The following is a 21279-nucleotide window of genomic DNA, read 5'->3' as shown; positions in this document are numbered from 1 at the left end:
ATATGGGTTCCAAGGATTAAACCTGGGGTGGCCATGTGTAAGGCAAGTACCTGATGTATTCTCTCTCCAGCCCTAATCTTTCAAATTAGTGATGAGGTATAGTCACTTAAATGGGTAGATTTGACTATATAAAAATTAAATTTTATGCATGTCACTAATATATAACTAAGATTTAAAGAAATTCAGTATAATGATAAATACTTTATAAGGGAGACAACAAAGGGAAAGTTAATATTTTTTTTTAGAATGAGCAAAGAATATAAACCAGAATTTCCCAAGTACAAAGTAAGTACATAAAGAAAATGTCAAATTTTCACAAAAACCTAGTGAAAAGTCCAAATTTAAACATGGAAAAAATTATATGTTATTAAAGTAACAAATATGTAGCACTGCAGTAGCACTGTCATCCCATTGTTCATCAGTTTGCTCGAGCAGGCACCAGTCAAGTCTCCGTTGTGAGACTTGTTACTGTTTTTGGCATATCGAATATGCCACAGGTAGCTTGCTAGGCTCTGCCATGAGGGCAGGATACTCTTGGTAGCGTGCCAGGCTCTCCGAGAGGGATGGAGGAATTGAACCCGGGTCGGTTGCATGCAAGACTAACAAACTCCCTATCTGCTGTGCTATCACTCCAGCTCAACAAATATGTAAACATTTTTAATACCTATTGCTTGCAAGTATGTAGTGAATTTTACGTTCTAATACATTGCTAAGGACATTATAAATTGACAATATCCTTTGTGTCAAAAACGTGTTCTGGGGCTGGAGAAAGTATATGGGGCTGAGCAAGGTTGTGCACGTGGAAGGTTCAGTTCCTTACACCTCGTGTTCCTCTGAACACTTCTGAGTGTGGCCTAAAAACCAAACAAACAAATGTGTTCTTTGTTTGCAGTTTAGGATTTCCAGAAAATGCGGCCTTTTTGTTGGTTCCCCACACCCCTTTTGTTCCCTGTTGTAGTCACTGTCGCAGTGACTGGCATTAACACACACCTGGCTGTGGTGCTCACCCCTTGTTCACTGAGGGTCTGTTTTACTACAGCTATGGTCCTTGCAGCCCTGCTCTTCAGGTTCAGGGTCCCAGTCTTTAGTTGTGATGCTCCTGCACGTTCTTGTTACAGTACTCGCTGGAGGTCAGCACCCTTTCTGACCGTGGTCCTCACATCTGTTTCTGGTTGTGGTGCACACTGGGGATCACACACCTTGAGTGTTGGTGCTCACACACATCTGGGTGCTGTGTGGGCAGAAACAGCTTGTGGTTTCAGGGATCACAGACGCCAGAGCTGCCAGACACACACACAGTGCATGCTGCAGCACTGAGGACTGAGTTTGTGACTCGTACTCGCAAATCAGTGTCTGCACTACTGAACTCTCTCTCCCTTGACCCCCACAAAAATGTGTGGTAAGAGAAATAATTCATAATATAGGAAAATCTCTGGGAGCAAAAATTTTTTTATATTATCTGTGAGACTTTAAAAAGAAAAAGAATGAGTCGAGAGGGGCAGGAGCAATAGCACAGCAGGTAGGGCGTTTGCCTTGCACAAGACCAACCCAGGTTCGAATGCCAGCATCCCATATGGTCCCCCGAGCACCACCAGGAGTAATTCCTGAGTGCATGAGCCAGGAGTAACCCCTGTGCAATACCAGGTGTGACCCCTCCCCCCCAAAAAAAAGAATGAGTCAGGAAGGGCCAGAGAAACTGTACAGTGAGTAGAGTATTTTCCTTGCATGCATCAGGGCTCAACCCCCGGCATCCCAGAGAGTCCCCTGAGCACCATCAGGAGTACCACCTGCATGCAGAACCAGGAGTAGCATCACTGGGTGTGACCTAAAAACCAAAAAAAAAAAAAAAGAAAAATGCAATAAAAGACTCAGGAGCTAGAAAGATAGTACAGGGGCTAAGGCACTTGCCTTTCACACAGCTCATCTGGGTTCAATCCCCAGCACCACTTATGAGCCTTGCCAAGAGTGGTCCCTGAGCACAGAGTCAGGAGTAATCCCCAAGAACCACCAGGTGTGGCCCCAAAACCAAAATAACAGTAAAAATAATAAAATCCCCTCTGATCCTCCTACTTATCTGCTCTCCCTCAAACCTCTCATACCCACCAGTGTTTCATGTCTCTAGTTTTACCCTTCAAAAAACATTGTGTGGTTAGAGGGGCTGGAGCAATAGCGCAGTGGGTAGGGCGTTTGCCTTGCACACAGCCTACCAAGGTTCAATTCCTAGCATCCCATATGGTACCCCGAGGACCACCAGGAGTAATTCCTGAGTGCATGAGCCAGGAGTAACCCCTGTGCATCGCCGGGTGTGACCCAAAAAAAAGCAAAAAAAAACCAAAACATTTTATAGTTAGAGTTCTGTGGTATGCTCCCTTTTCTCGTTAGCTTGTTTCTCATAGCAATATGTATTTCAGGTTCCTCCAAGTCGTCTTGCAGCTTAAGAAGTCATTTCTTTAAACTGTTAAAGAAATAAACAATAATTAAATTGATTAAATGCTATAGTAATGTATTTCAAGGTGGGCAGCATAGCTCAGTTCTCAGTAAAGTTTGACATTTTTTCCAACTAAAGGTACTTATTTGCATTTGTTCCACAGCGGAGGTGAAACGTGTAGGAGATACACTTTTGGGGATGGCAACCCAGTGTGTCCAAGTCAAGAATGTAATAAAAACTTCTCCTCAGACTCTCTCAAACCTGTGCCTAAAGATAAATGTTAAACTTGGAGGGATTAATAATATTCTTGTACCTCATCAAAGGTAAGCCAAGCTAATCACTTTATAAAATACCTGTTGGAGACTAGAGAGATAGTATAGTGGGTAGGTGCTTGCCTGCACATGACTGATGCTGGTTCTATCCCCACCATCCATATAATTCCCTGAGCTCTGCCAGGACTGACTCCTGAGCTCAGAGCCAGGAATTAGTCCTGAGTATCACTGGGTGTAGCCCAAAAAGGAAAAAAAAAATTCTTTTTTGTACCTTAGTTTTTTTATATATTGCCCTGAGATCTGTGTAAGAAGCAGCTTCAGTGGTACCTGCCATAGGTGCTAAGTAGAATTCTGGCAAAAGATTAAAAGAGTTTAGGATAGCAAGATTGAGATTCCCTTAAAAAGAATTCCCCCCTGGACTAGAGCAGTAGTACAATAGGTAGGATGTTTGCGTTGCATGCATCCGATGTTCCAGATGGTCTCCCAGCCCCACTAGGAATGATCTCCTGAGTGCCAAGCCAGAAGTAAGCCTTAAACACTATAGGGGGTAAGAATGGGGGTCTGGCCCAAAAAGGGAGTGGGAAAGAAAAAGGGAAGTGAGGAAAGAAGTGGGGTGAGACAGTATAGAGAGGTTAAGGTACTTACCTTGCATGCAGACAATTCGGTTTGATCTCCGGACCACATCCTGTTCCCCTGTTCACCTCCAGTAGTGAACTCTTGAGCACAGAGCGAGTAGTAAGCCATGAGCACTGCCAGGTATATTCCCCTGACAAAAAAAAAGTGAAAGGAGAGGTGGGAGCAGGAGGTACATCACTGTCAACCATCCCTGTGCTGCAGGCAACAGGGCAGCAGATGTTCCCATCGGGTCAGTGTCCCATCTAGAATACTGGGAAGTATGAAACATTGAGGCCTAGACCCAGGGTGCAGGGAAAGAGACTGTTACTTGGACAATTGAACTATATGTTTCCCTTGATTTTGTTTTTGTTTCTGTTTTTGGAGTCACACCTGGCAGTGATCAGGGCTTACTCCTGGCTCTGTACTCAGGGATCACTCATGGTCCAGGGCGACCATTTGGAGTGCTGGGGATTGAAGTTGGGTCAGGTATGGGCAAGTCACGTGCCTTACCCACTGTACTGTTTCTCCAGCTTGGGATATAGTTTAAAATAAAATGAGCTACTACCAACTTTATTATTATTAAATATATTTTACCCCAGTTTATGCTTTGGGCCAGGGAAGGGCAATAGTCACTCCCATAATCACATATAGGTCAGTGACGGTCTCTAGCAGAGCACATGCTCTACCCATAAGGCCCTGGGTTTGATCCCCAAAACAGCAATAATAAAACGCCTAATCCGTTCCAGTATAACTTAGTGGTTCTCTTTGAGAGAGTGTATGGGTTTACAGTGTAAATGGGTTAAAGAAAAACTGATGTATGTTGGTGGGTTATTATGAGAAAGTTTATCATATCATACCTACTAGGAAGAGCTCTAGCAAGTTGTCTTTGCAGTCACCAACACCAGTACTAAAGGCAGAAAATTGCTCAGAATAAGATTGAATAAGCTACTAAGACAGCTTTTACTTTACTGTTGAGTGAATCATAAATTAAGGAGAGTTAAAACTGTCAGTAAGTCAGGCCTGTGAATCTGTTTACAAAGGCCTTCTGTGCTGTGTTAACAACTCATGGTTGTATTGCAGTAGTATGAAATAGATAAGTGGATAATGAGAAACATGAATTCTCTAACTCTTTTTTAAAATGTGTTTAAGACCTTCTGTGTTCCAGCAGCCAGTGATCTTTTTAGGAGCAGATGTCACTCATCCACCGGCTGGTGATGGGAAGAAGCCTTCCATTGCTGCTGTGAGTGCCATTGGGCAGGTTTAGCTTGTTTTAAGGGTAGACAGCAGTGTTTTATTCCAATTTTTTAAATGTGTGTGTGTGTGTGTGTGTGTGTTTTAAGATGATTGTTCTCTGGTTTGGTAGCTATAAGTTATGAACTCATTTGACCCCTGACCAGTATGGGTGTGGTGGTTTAGGATACCACCCATCTACCCTTGCAGTCAAAAATTCACCTATGGGGTCATAGTCAGTCCCCTCTGTATGTGTAAGTCCCACCAATATCTTTTTTTTTTTTTTTCAAATTTTGTATGTTACTGAATCATCATGAGAGCATTACGAAGCTGTTCATGATTGGGTTTCAGCCATACAATATAGCACCCATCCCTCCACCAGTGTCATTTCCCCACAACTGTGTCCCCAGTTTTCCTCTCCCCCCCAAATCACCCCACCCCCACCTGCCTCTATGACAGGCCCATCTCTTCTCTCTCTCTTTCTCTTTATCTCACTCATTGTAGGCATTATCAACCAGCATCTTTTTGTATCTCTGTTGTAATAAATAACAACACCGCACATTGCTCGGAGCCACATCTGGCAGTGCTGGGAGAGGGGAGACCATGCAATATCAGGGATCAAGCGGAAGATACCCTCTTCTCCCTCCCCCCCACCCCCCCGCCATATGTAAGATCTCTGTTCTGCCACTTGAACCACACCCCTAGCCTGGGATTGAGATGACTGGAGGGAGGGTTTGGGGCACACTTAGCAATGCTCAAAGACTCCTCCTGTCTTGGGGTTCAGGAGTTGCTCCCAGTGGTGCTTGGAATCAAACCCCAGCCTGCAATGTCCAAGCATATGCACTTGGCTCTTTTGAGCTTTCTCTCCAACCAGAATTCTATTTTGGGGGGTGGGGGTGGTATGGGGGGAAGATTTTGGGAATGCTGCAGGGTGGCCAAACCAGTGGTACTCAGGTGCTACTCCCAACTCTGTGCTCAGAAATCACTTGTGTTGGTGCTCAGGAGATCATGCAGTGACAGGAATTGCAAGGCACAAATAAGACAGTGCCTTAACCCATATATGCTCTCTCCTGCCTCAGAGTCCCAAAATTCCATTTCTGAAGCATGACTTTAGCCTGGGATAAAAAGAAACAAAGAAAAATGACCAACTAGTTTTCCATCCAAGTCTCTGATCAGAATAATATGCTTGGGCTGGAGCAATAACATAGCGGGTAGGTCGTTTGCCTTGCACGCGGCCGAACCGGGTTCGATTCCGAGCATCCCATATGGTCCCCTGAGCACTGCCAGGAGTAACTCCTGAGTGCAAAGCCAGGAGGTAACCCTTGTGCTTTGCCAGGTGTGACCCAAAAAGCAAAAAAAAAAAAAAAAAATTGTTTAAAAAAAAAAAGATGCTGATACTTTTTTTTTTTTTAGTAAACAGATTTTATTTAAAGGCTTTTAAGGATAGGAGGAAGGGATAAGAAAGAGAGAAACAGGTAAGAGTAACGCATCCAAGAGAGAATGCAGGCTTCTCCAAGGGTGGAGGAAGCCCCTACACATAACCAAGCTTTAGACACAAAAGTATGAAAGCATGAAAGTACACATCTCAAGAGGGGAAATTCGGGCAACACATGTGCTCGGGCGACACATGTGCTCGGCCACGTGGGCTCAAGCAGCACATGGGCTCAGGCAGCATATGCTGCTGATACCGTTTAAGAGTATTTGGAAGACTGAAGAGATAGTGGGGCTAAGGCGCTTGCCTTGCATTGCCTTGCATGTGACCAAATCTCAGTTTGACCCCTGGAGCCACATTTGGTTCTCCCTACACACCACCACTAACCACTTGGCATAAAGACAGAAGTAGCTGCTGAGCACTGCTGAGTGTGGCCAAACACCCCCCTCCCCCAGGTTGATATTCCAGAGATAATACTTCAGCAGGTGAACTCAGAGTGAACTTAGTTGTACTCCAAAGTTTACACTGGTCCAGACATAACAAGACACAGAAAGAGAAAAGTTAAACTCCTCAAAACCAGGTTTGGGGCCGGAGCAATATTACAGCAGGTAGGGCATTTGCCTTGTAGGCAGCCGACCCAGTTCAATCCCCAGCATCCCATATGGTCTCCCAAGCATCACCAGGAGCAATTTCTGAGTGCAGAGCCAGGAGTAACCCCTGAGCATTGCTGGGTGTGACCCAAAAAAAATGCAAAAAATACCAAAAACAAACAGGTTTGACTTACATATGAATCAAAGGTAGATCACAAATACAATGCAGTAAAATTTTCTCAAGATTTCAACCTTCTGGTCTAAGACACTGCAGTAAAATTATGTAATGGGACGTGAGCAATAGTACAACAGTTAGGGCACTTGCCTTACACAAAGCTGACCTGGGTTCAATCCCCAACACCACATATGGTCCCCCCAGCCCTGCCAGAAGTGATCACTCAGCCCAGTAACCCTGGGCACTGCTAAGTGTGGCCAAAAAGTCTAAAGAATGGCTTTAGGGGCGATTTAATAAAAGATATAAAGAGAAAGCAAGGGTTTCAAGGATTTGTTCATCTGTTTTACTTGTCTCTTTTCTCTAATCCTCTTTATATGAATGTCTTTTGATCTCTTCCATGCTAATCTTTAGGTTTATTAACAGTATCTTTACTCAGAATCTGTGAAGTGGAAAGCATCCTCTTATAGAAAAAAATAACTTTGATTATTTTTTAAATTATTTTAATTGATTAAGGGGGCTTTTATCATTCTTCACTGTTTTATAGTTAAATGCGAAGATGCTAAATGAAACCTATGGTCTTTCCAGTTTTTTCACTTTCAGTATAATGTATGTTTCAGTAGTTTTATCTTAATGACATACTTTGCTTTTTCTAACCTAGGTTGTAGGTAGTATGGACGCCCACCCCAGCAGATATTGTGCCACCGTCAGAGTTCAGAGACCCCGACAGGAGATCATCCAGGACCTGGCCTCCATGGTCCGAGAGCTGCTTATTCAGTTTTATAAGTCAACTCGCTTCAAACCTACACGCATCATCTTCTATCGGGATGGTGTGTCAGAGGGACAGTTCAGGCAGGTTGGTAGCCTAGGAATCTCACATATACCACACTTCTAATCTTACATCTAATTCCGAAGTTAAAAAACTTATAAATTGAGAGTTTCTAAATGTTTCCTTGGCGTTTTTCCCTTTCAATCTATTCACCCAACTGACTGTGCTCTGAAAATACAGGATAGAGTAGTGTATTTAGCAAAATGTGATGAGGTTAGGAAATACAAAAAAGAAGTGAAGGACTGAAGTGATAGTACAGGAGGTAAAGTGCTTGCCTTGCACGCAACAAACTAGGGTTCGATCCCCAGCACCATATGTTTCCCTAAACCCTTCTTTGAAGTATGTATAAGACAACAGCTAATTTTATAAATCTTTTCATTTTCTCATCTCTAGGTTTTGTATTATGAACTACTAGCAATTCGAGAAGCCTGCATCAGTTTGGAGAAAGACTATCAACCTGGAATAACCTACATTGTAGTTCAGAAGAGGCATCACACTCGATTATTTTGTGCTGATAGGACAGAAAGGGTAATCTTGCGTCTGCTGTAATTCTTGTTAGACTTCACTAACATGGATCACCGACTACTTAGCAAGGGCTCTGCTGCTGACAGTAGAGTTAGATGGTGGCAGATTTCAGTGAATCAGATTATAAGTCTATAAAATAGGTTTGTTATTACTTTGTAACTTGCAAGAGTTTCTAATTTCACATGTTCAAACTTATAATTTTTGTTATAAAGAAGCTCATAGTTTTAAAATTGTTGCTTTCATTCCTATTTTCCTTAAATGTTTAGAAGAAATCACTTTTTTTTTCTGTTGTTGATTTGTAGTCATTCTAAGCAGTTACGGAGGTGCTTGGAACACCCAGCAGTGCTAGGGGTAGAACCCAGGGCTCCTGAATGCACAGCAGGACTCAATCCTGGGAGCCTTCTCTTTGGTCCTGCATCCTCTGTTTTCAAATTTTTTCCTTTTGTGGGACCAGAACAATAGTACAGCAGGTAGGGCACTTGCCTTGCATGTGGCCGACCAAGGTTTGATCCCCAGTACTCCTTATGGTCCTCCAAGCTCTGCCAAGAGTGATACTTGAGCACAGAACCAGCAATGAGTCCAGAGCATACTGGGTGAGCCCCAAAAAACAAACAAAAAATGTATCCTTTCCATCAAGACCATGAAAATTAACTCTATTGTAATCGTGTTATCTAAACTACAGTTAAAAATAGTGATAATAATTTTTCTTAAAGCTAGGGTAGAGACCTGGAAAGTTAGTACAGCAGTCAGGGCTCGTGGCTTTTGCCTTGCTCAGGAGTGATCCCTGAGTGCAGTGCCATGAGTAAGCCCAGGTGATGCCCAAAAACCAAAATAAATTAAAAATAAATAAAATGCTAGAGTGTGTCAGAGAAGTTGTTTTCAGTGTTTTTTGGAGGGTTAGGGAGTTGAGGATGTGGTAATGGGGCTTCCCAAGCAATACTCCAGCCGTTTCCACCACAAACCATGGTGCACAGGGCTACACCCAGCAGCGGTGCTTATGGGGACCACGCCAGGGTTTAAACTCACGACCCAGCCCCTTTTCTGTGCTTTATAATGCAAAGATGTATTTTTTATAGTTATAAAGGTGAAGAAAGTATAGATAACTGGACAAATACATCTGCTTGTTCATGCAACACAGGCAAATTCCCTACGTGCTACACTATCATTTCGGCCCCAGGATATATTCTTTGACCCAGGATTTTTTCTTATTCTTACTCCCTATCTAATTCTGGATATTCAACATTTCTGTGCCTGTTTTCTTTCTCCTCATGGTTTGGCTGTATTCCCGTTATATTTAGAATGCTGAGAGAATTCAATGTTTTGAAATATATCATTCACTTAAAATGGTGCCTGATACCTCCTAAGCACTTGAGAAATAAAGGTTAGCTCGTTGTGGAGTGGAGGTGATGGTGACAAGTAATAGAGACAGAGAAATAATGAGAGCTGTGGCAGCAGGCATTGGTGGAGGTATTTTTAATAAACTGAACTCATAATTCTCACAAGCACACAGTACTTGCAGCTACCCCCATTTTGCACAGGAGGAAAGTGACATAAAGACATTAGCAAGGGGGAGAGCTGGAACTCATCAGGGGCAGTCTGGCTGCAGCTGCTCGTCACTGTCCCACCTGCCTCTGCAATAACAGTAGAGCCAGTTTTGTTCTGGCCTCCAGGTTGTTAAAGGCCTTTGATCCCAAATTCCTAGGTATGATTCTGTAGAGAATGTACCTTAAAAAAACAAAGGTTTCTTTAAAGTAGAATTAGGAAAATCAAAGATGGATTTGTTATACATTCACCACCACCAGTGTGCCCAGGACCATTTTATACACATACACACATAAACATGGACCACAATTGCAGTACTGCAGCAGCAGCGAGTCTGCCAAAGAGTGCCAGGACCATGGCCATTAGCCCTCCCAACCTCCCAGGCTCCCAGCAGTCACTGACCTTGTCTCACGGTTGTCCCCACTGAGCTCGTTGTCTAATCCTGGCTTTGTTTTCTTTACACTCCACATACAAGTGAGATCATCTGGTATTTGTCTTTTTCTTTCTGACTCACTTCACTCAACATGACTTCCTTCAGTTCCATCCAAGTTGAGGCAAACAGCAAGATTTCATCTTTTCTTGTAGCTGAGTAGAATTTCATTGTGTATCTAGACCACAATTCTTTATCCTCTCCCCGGTATTGGGCACTTGGGTTGTTTCCAGATCTTGGCTGTTGTAAATAGCATAGTGATGAACCCAGATGTGCATATATCTGTTTCAGATTAATGTTTTTGCATTCTTGGGGGATATGCCCAGGAGTGGTGTTATAGGATGCTCTGTTCCTTTTTTTTTTTGTTCCTTTTTTTTTTTTCTTACCAGACCCAATGGTGCTCAGGGCTTACTCCTGACTCTGCGCTCATCCTTGTCAGGGCTCAGGGGGCCAGGAATCAAACACAGGTCAGCCACCATCAAGGCAAATGCCCTACTTGCTGTACTACCTCCCGGTCCCTCCTCTCCCCATTTTTAATGATTTTGGGGTTTTGGTTTGATTGGTTTGGTTTTGGGGCCACACCCAGCATTGCTCAGGGGTAGCTTCTGGCTCTGCACTATAAAATTACTCCTGGCAGGAATCAAACCAGGGTCAGCTGACCAAATGCAAGGCAGCTGCCCTACCCACTGAACTATCTCTTCAAGCCCTAATTATTTTTGACTGTTTTGCAAGTAAAATGTTCACTCTGAATCGGGAGATTTCTGTGTTAAAAATAAGCATACTTGGACCACAATGTGGCTCGGTAATAAAGTGCATGCCTTGCATATGTGAGACCTGGGTTTGATTCCTGGCTCGGCAGAAAATAAATAAAATGAAATAAAATAATATAGTGCTCAGTGGAGCCTACCTGGTTGGTTCACACAATTATAACTCAAGCTGCCATCTAGTAACAGTGCCACTCATACCAAAATGAATGCTTGAGTTAGTAAAATAATGTGCTGTTTTGTTTATTTGGTTTGGGACCACACTCAGCAGTGCTCAGGGCTTACTCCTGACTCTGGGCTCAGGGATCACTCCTTACAGGCTCAGTGGTCCGTATAGGATGCCAGCAATCAAACCTGGGTGTGTCACATGCAAGGCAAATGCTCTACCTGCTGTACTATCATTCTGGTCTCTATATATGCATTTTAAAATTTATTACTAGTGTGGGAAAGACAGCTCAGAAGTTAGGGCACATTTTGCATGCAGGAGACCCAGATTCAATTCCTGACACCACCTGGTCCCCTGAGATGATCCTATATGATTACAAATGTTTAAGGTACTTTCAAACACATTCTTTACCTCTGTCTTATTTGTTTACCCTTTGACCAAACAAATCCAGGTCGGAAGAAGTGGGAATATCCCGGCTGGAACCACAGTTGATACAGATATCACTCACCCATATGAGTTTGACTTTTACCTCTGTAGTCATGCCGGAATACAGGTAAGCCCATACTTTGCATGAAATAGTTTAATTCAAGTATGTTCGTTCTTATATTTTTTTAATCAAAAGTTTATTATTCTTCCTGATATGAGATAGGAGGTAAAATAATGTAAAGCTTTGTTTAAAAAAATAAAAAGGACACAGCGGGTAGGGCGTTTGCCTTGCACGCGGCCGACCCGGGTTCAAATCCCAGCATCCCATATGGTCCCCTGAGCACGGCCAGGGGTAATTCCTGAGTGCAGAGCCAGGAGTGACCCCTGTGCATCGCCAGGTGTGACCCAAAAAGCAAAAAAAATAAAATAAAATAAAATAAAATAAAATAAAAAGGATATTAAACTATGCATATAGTTTTATTCTTTTTTTTTTATTAATGACACCGTGTTTACAAAATTATTCATAATTGAGTTTTAGGCATACTATGTTCCAGCACCAGTCCTGCTGCTAGTGTCAGCTTTCATCCACCAGTGTCCTCACGTTTCCTCCCACCCCCAAAGAATATCCATTCTTGTGTGATTCTTTTAAATTTTCATAAAAGAGGCAAAAATGTACTCCTCCCTGTACTTCATATTTTTCCATATGAAATTAGATACAATTTTCCATAAATATTTCTTTTCCTTATGTTAGGGAAGCACTTTTATGAAAGCACCAGATGATAATTTGATAGAATTAATTTTCCTTAACTGGTTCCTTAATTTGACTTAACATTCATACGGGCAAATATGCACAACACAGCCGAAGCCACTCATCCTCAGGTAATTCTCGTAACTTCTCTGTCCATGTGTCTCTCTTATCTCAAGTATTCTGTCCCTAGCTTCTATTCACAGGCTCATCTTTCTATTATCCTTCCCCAAGATCAGTAGCCCTCCCCTGCACCCTAGGCATACCTCCTTTTTGCACTTATTAAGCAGCATTTTAAGCACACCTTTGTCCCTCTTCCCTCCCACTGGACTACAAGAAACATAGGCTACTCGTGCAATCAACAGATTTTTATTGTATACATCCTTAGAGATAGGATATCAGGCTGTAACACAGCCTCTTTCTCTTAGCTCATTGAAGGAGACATGAATGATCTCAGAAACGTATAGGGGCCTGAGTACAGAGGTAGAGCGCTTGCGGGCAAGTGCCCAAGCCAGGTTTGATCCCATATAGTTCCCAGAGCACCATCAGGAGTAATTCCTGAGTTCAAGATCCTGGGGGTTAACCCAGGTAACACAATCTGTCCCCCCCCACCCCCCCAAAAAAAAAAAACTGAAAAGAAATGCTTATTTATAAATTGGTACAAGTATTGGGTTAGAAAGATAGTATAGGGGAGTAAGGCACTTGCCTTGCAGGTAGCCAACCCCAGTTTAATCCCCTGCACCTCTTATGGTCCCCTGAGCACAGAGCCAGGAGTAATTTTTTTAATTTAAAAGGTTCTCTACAGGGCTGGAGCGATAGCACAGCGGGTAGGGCGTTTGCCTTGCACGCGGCCGACCCAGGTTCGAATCCCAGCATCCCATATGGTCCCCTGAGCACCGCCAGGGCTAATTCCTGAGTGTAGAGCCAGGAGTAACCCCTGTGCATCGCCAGGTGTGACCCAAAAAGCAAAAAAAAAAAAAAGGTGCTCTACAGGGGCTGGAGCAATAGTACAGAAAGTAGGGCATTTGTTTGCATGTGGCCAACCTGGGTTCAATCCCTGGCACCCCATATGGGCCTCTGAGTACCTTCAGGAGTGGTTCTTGAGTGCAGAGTCAGGAGTAACTCCTGAAAATGGACTGATGTGGCCCAAAAAACAAGCAAAGAAGTGCTCTACAGCTGAGTACTAATAATTGATTTTGAATAATAGATAATTATTTTTAATCTGAGCATTAACTAAATTGATAAAAATAATGATTCATTAAAAACATTCTGTTCCCGGGGCTGGAGCAATAGCACAGCAGGTAGGGCCTTTGCCTTGCACGTGCTGACCCGGGTTCGATTCCCAGCATCCCATATGGTCCCCCGAGCACCGCCAGGAGTAATTCCTGAGTGTAGAACCAGGAGTAACCCCTGAGCATCACCGGGTGTGACCCAAAAAGCAAAAAAAAAAAATACATTCTGTTCCCAGTCAACAAAAGTTTTTAATCTATTATTAGACTATGTTTTATTAATATATTGGCTTTTGCATAACTTCATCTGTGCTGGATATTTCTTTAAAGGTTTAGAAATTGACAGAATATTTGCCATTGCTTTCTTGTAGGGTACCAGTCGCCCTTCACACTATCACGTTTTATGGGATGATAACTGCTTTACTGCAGATGAACTTCAGCTGCTCACTTACCAGCTCTGCCACACCTACGTGCGCTGTACACGATCTGTTTCTATACCTGCACCAGCTTATTATGCTCATCTGGTGGCATTCAGAGCCAGATACCATCTTGTGGACAAAGAGCATGACAGGTAATACAAAAAACAACAAATAATACTTTCTCACCAAAATCCAAGTGTGTTCTGAATGCTAGGGCTTTTATGGGGAAATTTTAAGTGTACCCATGTAAGTGTGTGCCAATTTGCCAGAAATAAGCTGCCATCTAGAATTTAATTTCCACAAGCTGTTACTGCCACTATTTCATTTGAAAAACAGTGATAGTCACTGTTCTCATTGAAGGCCTGTGCAAGCTTACTGGCTGTATAATGATGTAGTGATCCAATTGCCTTACCCAGTTAATTCAAGGAGAAAATTTGAGTAGTAAGTGATAGAAACAAATAAAATTAGACGCTGTTCAAGTTGATTATTATTGATGCTGGGTACTAGACATTATACCAACCTCTTTTTTTTAATATTTTTGAAATTTTCTACAACAGGTAACATTTTTTATCCTTATTACATCAGACTAGGATTCGTTTTTTTGTGTTGATTGACACTTCTCTTACAGTGCTGAAGGAAGTCACGTTTCAGGACAGAGCAATGGGCGAGATCCACAAGCTCTTGCCAAGGCTGTACAGATTCACCAAGATACCTTACGCACAATGTACTTTGCTTAAAAAGTCCAAGAATTTGCTTTGAGCAGAAGAACTGAAGATGCATCAATGTGCAACGTTCACCGTGTGTTTCCCATGGAATCAGTTTGGGGGGTAGGGGAGATGCCTTCAGCCATCCAGAAGCCAACACTGTGCGGGGGTCAGGTCTGATCTTTGTGCCGATAGAAGGATGATTGTTTACTTCATCAAGGAAAACAGCACCATTATGCAATATGAAACCAGCCAACTGCTTTTTTGTGCAGTCTCCTGTAGGAAATACTGCAATTGTTCTGTTTTCGTTTTCTTATAGTCTAATCCTTTTAATGCCTTTACCTCAAGTTGCTTGGCAGCACAACTATCTTTGCAAAAAAAAAAAAAAAAAAGTTGATGGTTTAAAAAAAAAAACCACCTACAGTGAATAATCAAAGTGATTGTTCACAGCTCTGTGTGCAAAAAAATTAATGTGGATTCATGTCTTGTCAAAAGTATATTTTAAATATATACATACTTCATATGCATATATATCTGCTTCTACGTCAATAATAGATATATATGTATCAGTGTATATATTTCGTAGTGCATTCCAGTGGGGGAAGTTTAGTCCCTGTCCCTTCCCCTCACCACCACTTTCCTTTCTCTCTCTCTACCTCCCTTGCCAACATTACCTACATTTACCCCCCACGTGACATTTCAGTGTTCATGTATGTGGTTCATTTGTATATGAAGCATGGAAAATTTTATTTTTATTTTTCACAGCCTACTCTTGTCTCTTCTCTCATAGACAATTCTGAGTCCCAAATTCTTGATATTGTTTTCTTAAGAAACAAAATTATCTTCTATAGATGTTTTTGTGAGAATGTGTCTGCCCCATCTGCTTTGAACTTACATTCACCCCATGTGCGGTGTGTACAGAAACAGCAGTGACCTGTTGTTTTTCTTTATTCTTTTCTTTAGTTAAAGCTGCTATAAATATAAAACCTTGTCAGTGGTGATAACTCTTTCTCTCTATAATATTATGTATTCAAAAGCTTTCTGTTTCTGTTGTTTCTACATGGAAATCCCTTAAAGCTTTTTTATAAACAGCAAATATTTTAAATGAACAGTCAGGCAGCCTCTCAAATTGGGTAGAAAGAGAGAAGGGATTGTTTGAGGGGTCCTGTCATTTTTTTTCTTTCCTAGTTTACTTGCTGCCTCTCATACCTTAATGTGATTTTCATATATATATTTTTATATATATGTGTATATATATAAACATATATGTATGTGTTTTGAAGTTTAGCTTTCTTTTCTATTTATTAGAATAGTGCTTTAATAATTATAGAATTGTATTGGCAACATTTTTATAGAGATATAATCATGTTTATTTTAAGAACTGACAGTTGTTTTTGCTATCTTTTGGTGCAATAAGCAGTTTTAAAGGAAAGTGGTGTCTGTATGACATCTTTGCCACAGATAGTGGGAGAAGCGGGCACCTTTATAATTTTAATTTTAAAAGGGCAAAGTAATACAGCCTTAATTTCAGAAGGAAAGTTTTGTAATTTTCAAATTTAATGCATGCCTTTTAAAAATTATAATGAAAATGAAGGAAGTTGAATTTCCTAAATGAGTCTGACTTGGAATATTAGAAATAAAGTTGAACTTTGACAGTGAATAGCTTAAGATTTAGAGGATATTTAAATTATTTGGAAAGAGATCTCTTTTTATTGAAGATTGATAGTGGCTAAGTACCCACTTTTGTGTACTGAAATAAATCAGAAAGATATAAAATGATTCAGTTTTTTGGTTTGGGGGCCTCACGCAGAGGTGTTCCGGGGCTACTTCCAGTGCTCCCAGTTCAGGGCTACTGGCAGTGCTTGGAGTGCCCTGTGGGACTAGGGATGGAACTGGGGATTCCTGCATGCTCTCCATATGCACTAACCTTCTGAGGTTTATCCCTGGCCCTTAAAATGATATTTTTAAAAAACTTTTTTTTTTAGTTATCACCAGGGTGACTTAGCTTTTAAAATTAGGGTGATGATGGCAAAAGAAGTTAGAATGTCAGTAACTTTGAATGAGTTAAGTCACAGAAATGCAGAAAATAAGTTTTGCAAAATTTTTGATCAATTTTACGTAGGATATTAAAAAGTACTATAAAACTGTCAAAACCAAGTTCATCGGTAACATTGGATTTAGGGGAGCTTTGCACTTTGTAACTCATAAAAACTGCATTAAATTTTTTCTTTTTTTGCACTAGTTCAAAGCATAGATATTATAGATTGTTTCCAGTGGGCATTGTTGCTGACTTTTCAGAATACATCTGCATGTGAAAAGGAATGGTGATTTTTTAGTTTCTATTACCTGTAATCCACTCATTTGCCAATTTACTGTATTTTGAGCCTAAAATCTGAGCCCCTGTCCTCCAACAGGTATGAAATCTTTTGTCCCTCTGCCATAAAAATGAGAATGTACTGTATTTTGTATGCTTATTATATAGAAGTGTCTGAAATGCGATTGACAACACTATTCCAGAGCTATTTACATGCGATGATACTTGTGTAGTATACACCTTTTCAGCCCCCCCCCCATTTCTTCCAGCCCTCACACACACAAGTACATGCCACGCACAGCCATACATACAGCACACACTGCATACTACACACAAACACGTGCATTCAGAGACAGTACACACCACACAGAGATGCACATGCATGCAAACACAGTACATACTACACACAGACACATGCTGCACACACTACATAAATGCCTATAGAATTGTTGGGTTTTGTTTCTTCAAACAAAACTTTCAAATTTTGCTGAATATAAGGGGTGGAGTGATAGAACAGTGGGTAGGGCATTTGCCTTGCACATAGCCCAACCCAGGTTTGATTCCCAGCATCCCACATGGTCCCCCAAGCACCGCCAGGAATAATTCCTGAGTGCAGAACCAGGAGTAACTCCTGAGCAATGCTGGGTGTGACCCAAAAGGCCAAAAAAAAATTTTTTTTCACTGAATATGGTTATAATCATGGGCAAGAAAATAGTATATTCTAGATAGTAAGAACTTGATTAATTTTTATTTAGTATGAGTATAACTTCTTTCCTCGTTTACGGGAATTGAGCAGGCTTGTGTGGGAATGACTAATACCCAGGAAGAGCCCTTTTCCCCACCTACTTACCACTTTCCCTAATTTTCTCTTGCTTAGTTTCACAAGCCCTAGGAAGGGCCATAATCAAATCTAGTTAGAAGGATTTTTAGGAAAATAGAAAGTCCTTTTGGGAGCCAGAGTGATAGTACAGAGGGTAAGGCATTTTACCTTGCACACAGCTGATCTGGGTTCGATTCCCCGCATCCCACATGGTCCTCTGAGCACTGCCTGGAGTAATTCCTGAGCATCACCAGGTGTGACCAAAGAAAAAAATCTTTTCATGTAGTGTTTCACCTTTGAAATGAGTTCTTTTCTAGGGTACTGTTAAAAGTTTTGACATTGCTAGATTATAGATCTGATTAATTAGAAAGAATACTGTGTATTTCTAATTTGCTTACTAACAGGTTGCTTATAATTTAAAGATAAATTTAGCTTATAATTTTAAGTTAAATATCTGTATCAAAACATTTTTGAGGGGTCAGGGAGATAATGCAGTGGGTCAGGCACTTGTCTTGCACGAAGCCACCCTGGGTTCCATTCCCAGCATTCCATGTGTTCCTCTGAGCCCCACCAGTAGTGATTCCTGAGTGCAGAGTCATGATTAAGCCCTGAGCACTGCCATGTGTGGCCCAAAAACGAAAACAAATGTTCTTGAAATTTGTTTCTACTGTTATTGTATTCCTAGCGTAGAATTCTCAGTTTCTTGTGTGAGTTTTTTTTTTTTATGTTTTGAATTTAATGGTCATAAAACTCCACAGTGACCTCTTAAATTCTTTATCTTGCCCGATAACTATATAATAAATGCTAATCTTGGTCTGGTGTTTTCTATAATATATGTCTGACTTTAAAATATTGGTCCCAGAAACAGGTGTAGTTGATCTTACATCAGTTTATAAAATGAAAAAAGTTGGAAGTTTAATGTCTGTTCTGAATGGTAAGTGTGTCTGTAAAGTGCTAATACATGTTACATTTATTACAGTATCAAGTTACTGGCATTGAGGACCAGACATTTGTAATACTGTAGCTGCTATATTTATTAATTAAGTAGAGTCTGAACATTACTGCACTAAGTCAGGAGTTGAGGAACTGAGCAGGATTCAAGGCTCATGTTAGGAACCCTCCTCACTTTTTTTTTCCTAAATAGGATTAAGAACATGAAATATTAAGGTTACAAAGGGTGCTGCCATTTTAGTTTCAATTTAATGTCAAAATACTCTTTCTTTGCTTCAGAAAAGTGGGTTTTAGGTTTAGAAGTTTGAGAGAAGGTTACCTCAACCTCCTTAGTACAGGTTTCTCACATTTTTACAGAAAGACAGATGTCCTTTATTTTTTCATAATAATTACATTTGAATAAGTTTCTCAGAGAAAAAAGATACTCCCCTATGGTAATCTTTCTGTCAGTAACCTGTTGTTTCTCTTCCTAGAAGAGACTAGAAGGGATTCTTGTAGAAATGATGTGGGTTTGGGAAAGCACTTGAGCGAGATTCATCCCTGCCCCTAGCAGAGGGAGCCTCACCATCTAAATGTCGTCTAGATTATCTAATAACCCACCACTGCCTAATGTTTACTTGTATGTTCTCTAGTAGATTTTTTGTAACAGGCCTCTTGACATCCTCAGTCATAAAAGACTTGATTAACTCATCTTCTTTGTTCGCCTATAGTCTAACTCAAAAGTAACTTGCTACTGAAATGATCTTTCACAAGTCAAGCTGCAGAAATATCCCCATTGACCTTTTTTTGTCCGTAAGAAGATTTAATCCTTTTTATTTTCTGATAATTTATGGATATCTTAAAACTTTGATAACAGATTAAAGACTTTATATTAAGTGACACTTTTCTAAGTAGCAGTATATTCCTGACTCTCAATTCTTATTTTCCTAATTGCTTCCCATTTGATTATGTAAAACACTGTTGTGAATCTGCAGAAGACAAAAAGTAAACCAAGAGGTAGAGTGATAGTATAGTAGGGCATTTGCCTTGCACACGACTGACCCGGATTCAATCCCCGGTTATCCATATGGTCCCCCGAGCCTGCTAGGAGTGACCCCTGAGCATCACAGGGGATGGCCCAAAAAACAAAAAGTCTTTCTTTGCAGATGAGGATGTGTTTTCATGGTAGAGCACACACCTATTCTGTCAAACAGAATGGGTTCAGTCACTGGCATCATAAAAATTATAGATTGTTTTTAATTTGTTTATTCTAAGATCATTCTTTATCAGTGACAATATTAGAAATGATACTGTGACTAGTGAAAGGTCACACTATTTCCAAGAGGAGAAAATTCAATGTCTCATGCTTCTTTGAAAGTACTTTTTCCTACCTTTAAACTGGTATATTTCCATTTAGAATCTTCTAGATTGGACAAAATAATTTTTTCCAATTAAAATTTACTGGTCCTGTCTTATACTAATATAATCTACTAGTTTAAATTTATTTTTCTTTACCCATCAAGGATAACTATATTTTTACATTGTTGATTAAACCTCAAGAAATCTTCTGTTCTTAAGCTATAGAAATAAAAGATCTTAATTTAAATTGAAGCAGGAGGGGGCTGGAGCGATAGCACAGCGGGTAGGGCATTTGCTTTGCACATGGCCGACCCGGGTTCAATTCCCAGCATCCCATATGGTCCCCTGAGCACCGCCAGGAGTAATTCCTGAGTGCAGAGCCAGGAGTAACCCCTGTGCATCGCCAGGTGTGACCCAAAAAGAAAAAAAAATTGAAGCAGGAAAGATAATTTTTTTAGTATAGATGGTCAGGATTACTAATGTGAAACTCGATTGAAGTGTCAGTTTAACAAACTGTCAGAATTAAGAGATCCTGTTTCCGCCCCCCCCCCCCCCAGAAAAAAGAAAACTGTCTAATTGTCAAGCCATCAGTCTCATTTCCTTTTTGAAGTCAATGTCTGAGAAAGCCAAAACCAAATGTTGTATCTCTGTTAGGGTCTCAGTAAAGCAAAGATGTCTACAGGGTATGCTGAATAAAATTTTTTAATCATTTTATAAATCAAGGCGGTTCTTAGAAAGTGCCTTTTCAGAAGATGGTGCTGTAGATTTTTATTTTCCAAAGAGCATGAGAATAAAAATGTAAAAGATGAATTATTTTCAGACACTAAGAGTGTGACAATTTCATATAAATAATGTTATTCCTCCTACTGATTCTGGTTCAAAAGGACAAAGAAAAGTATCTAGATAAATGCCCACCAAGTGTATTTTGAAAGTTTAGAAGGAAAATGTGTAACAACGAATCCCTCTGTGCCCATACAAAATGGCCCACCTGAGGCGACAGCCTCCCAAACAATCTTAATAAAGGAGTCTCAGGGCCCAAGTTTCACTAGCCAAACACAGTTCAGTTGTGTGCCATGCTAGGGCCCTGTGGTGCCAGAGACCACCAAGGCTACACCCATTTGGGGTTCTGGGGATTAAACAGTGTAGGGATTGAACTCTGGGCCTCATGCAAGCCACGTATGTACTCCCCTGGAGCTCTCTTCTGGTCAAGGTTAACTTTTAAACAAAAAACTGGGTGTTACAGCAAGTGACCAAAGGATAATTATGGTAACTTTTCAGGAATTATGCCAGGAACCCCTTTCTGTGCTTTTTTTTAAAAAAAATTCTAATTATAAGGGG

The 21279-nt window shown here is 40.8% G+C and overlaps 1 protein-coding gene across 4 annotated transcripts in view; it reads left to right on the top strand.

Annotated features, from left to right (window-relative positions):
* Positions 1-20491, top strand: part of AGO3 (argonaute RISC catalytic component 3) — a 114914-nt gene extending 94423 nt beyond the window's left edge. For all 4 annotated transcript variants that reach the window (XM_004614250.3, XM_055139786.1, XM_055139787.1 and 1 more), the window contains 7 exons: positions 2592-2751; positions 4465-4555; positions 7401-7595; positions 7962-8096; positions 11447-11548; positions 13767-13966; positions 14443-20491. In XM_004614250.3, the coding sequence (XP_004614307.2) occupies positions 2592-2751; positions 4465-4555; positions 7401-7595; positions 7962-8096; positions 11447-11548; positions 13767-13966; positions 14443-14551 (992 nt within the window). In that variant the 3' untranslated portion in view covers positions 14552-20491. The remainder of the gene's footprint in view (positions 1-2591; positions 2752-4464; positions 4556-7400; positions 7596-7961; positions 8097-11446; positions 11549-13766; positions 13967-14442) is intronic.
* Positions 20492-21279: the final 788 nt, after the last annotated feature.

Source organism: Sorex araneus, chromosome 5 (assembly GCF_027595985.1).
Source record: "Sorex araneus isolate mSorAra2 chromosome 5, mSorAra2.pri, whole genome shotgun sequence".
Taxonomy (NCBI): Eukaryota; Metazoa; Chordata; class Mammalia; order Eulipotyphla; family Soricidae; genus Sorex; species Sorex araneus.
Note: the sequence above shows the minus strand (reverse complement) of the source record. Positions and strands in the feature narration are given on the sequence as shown.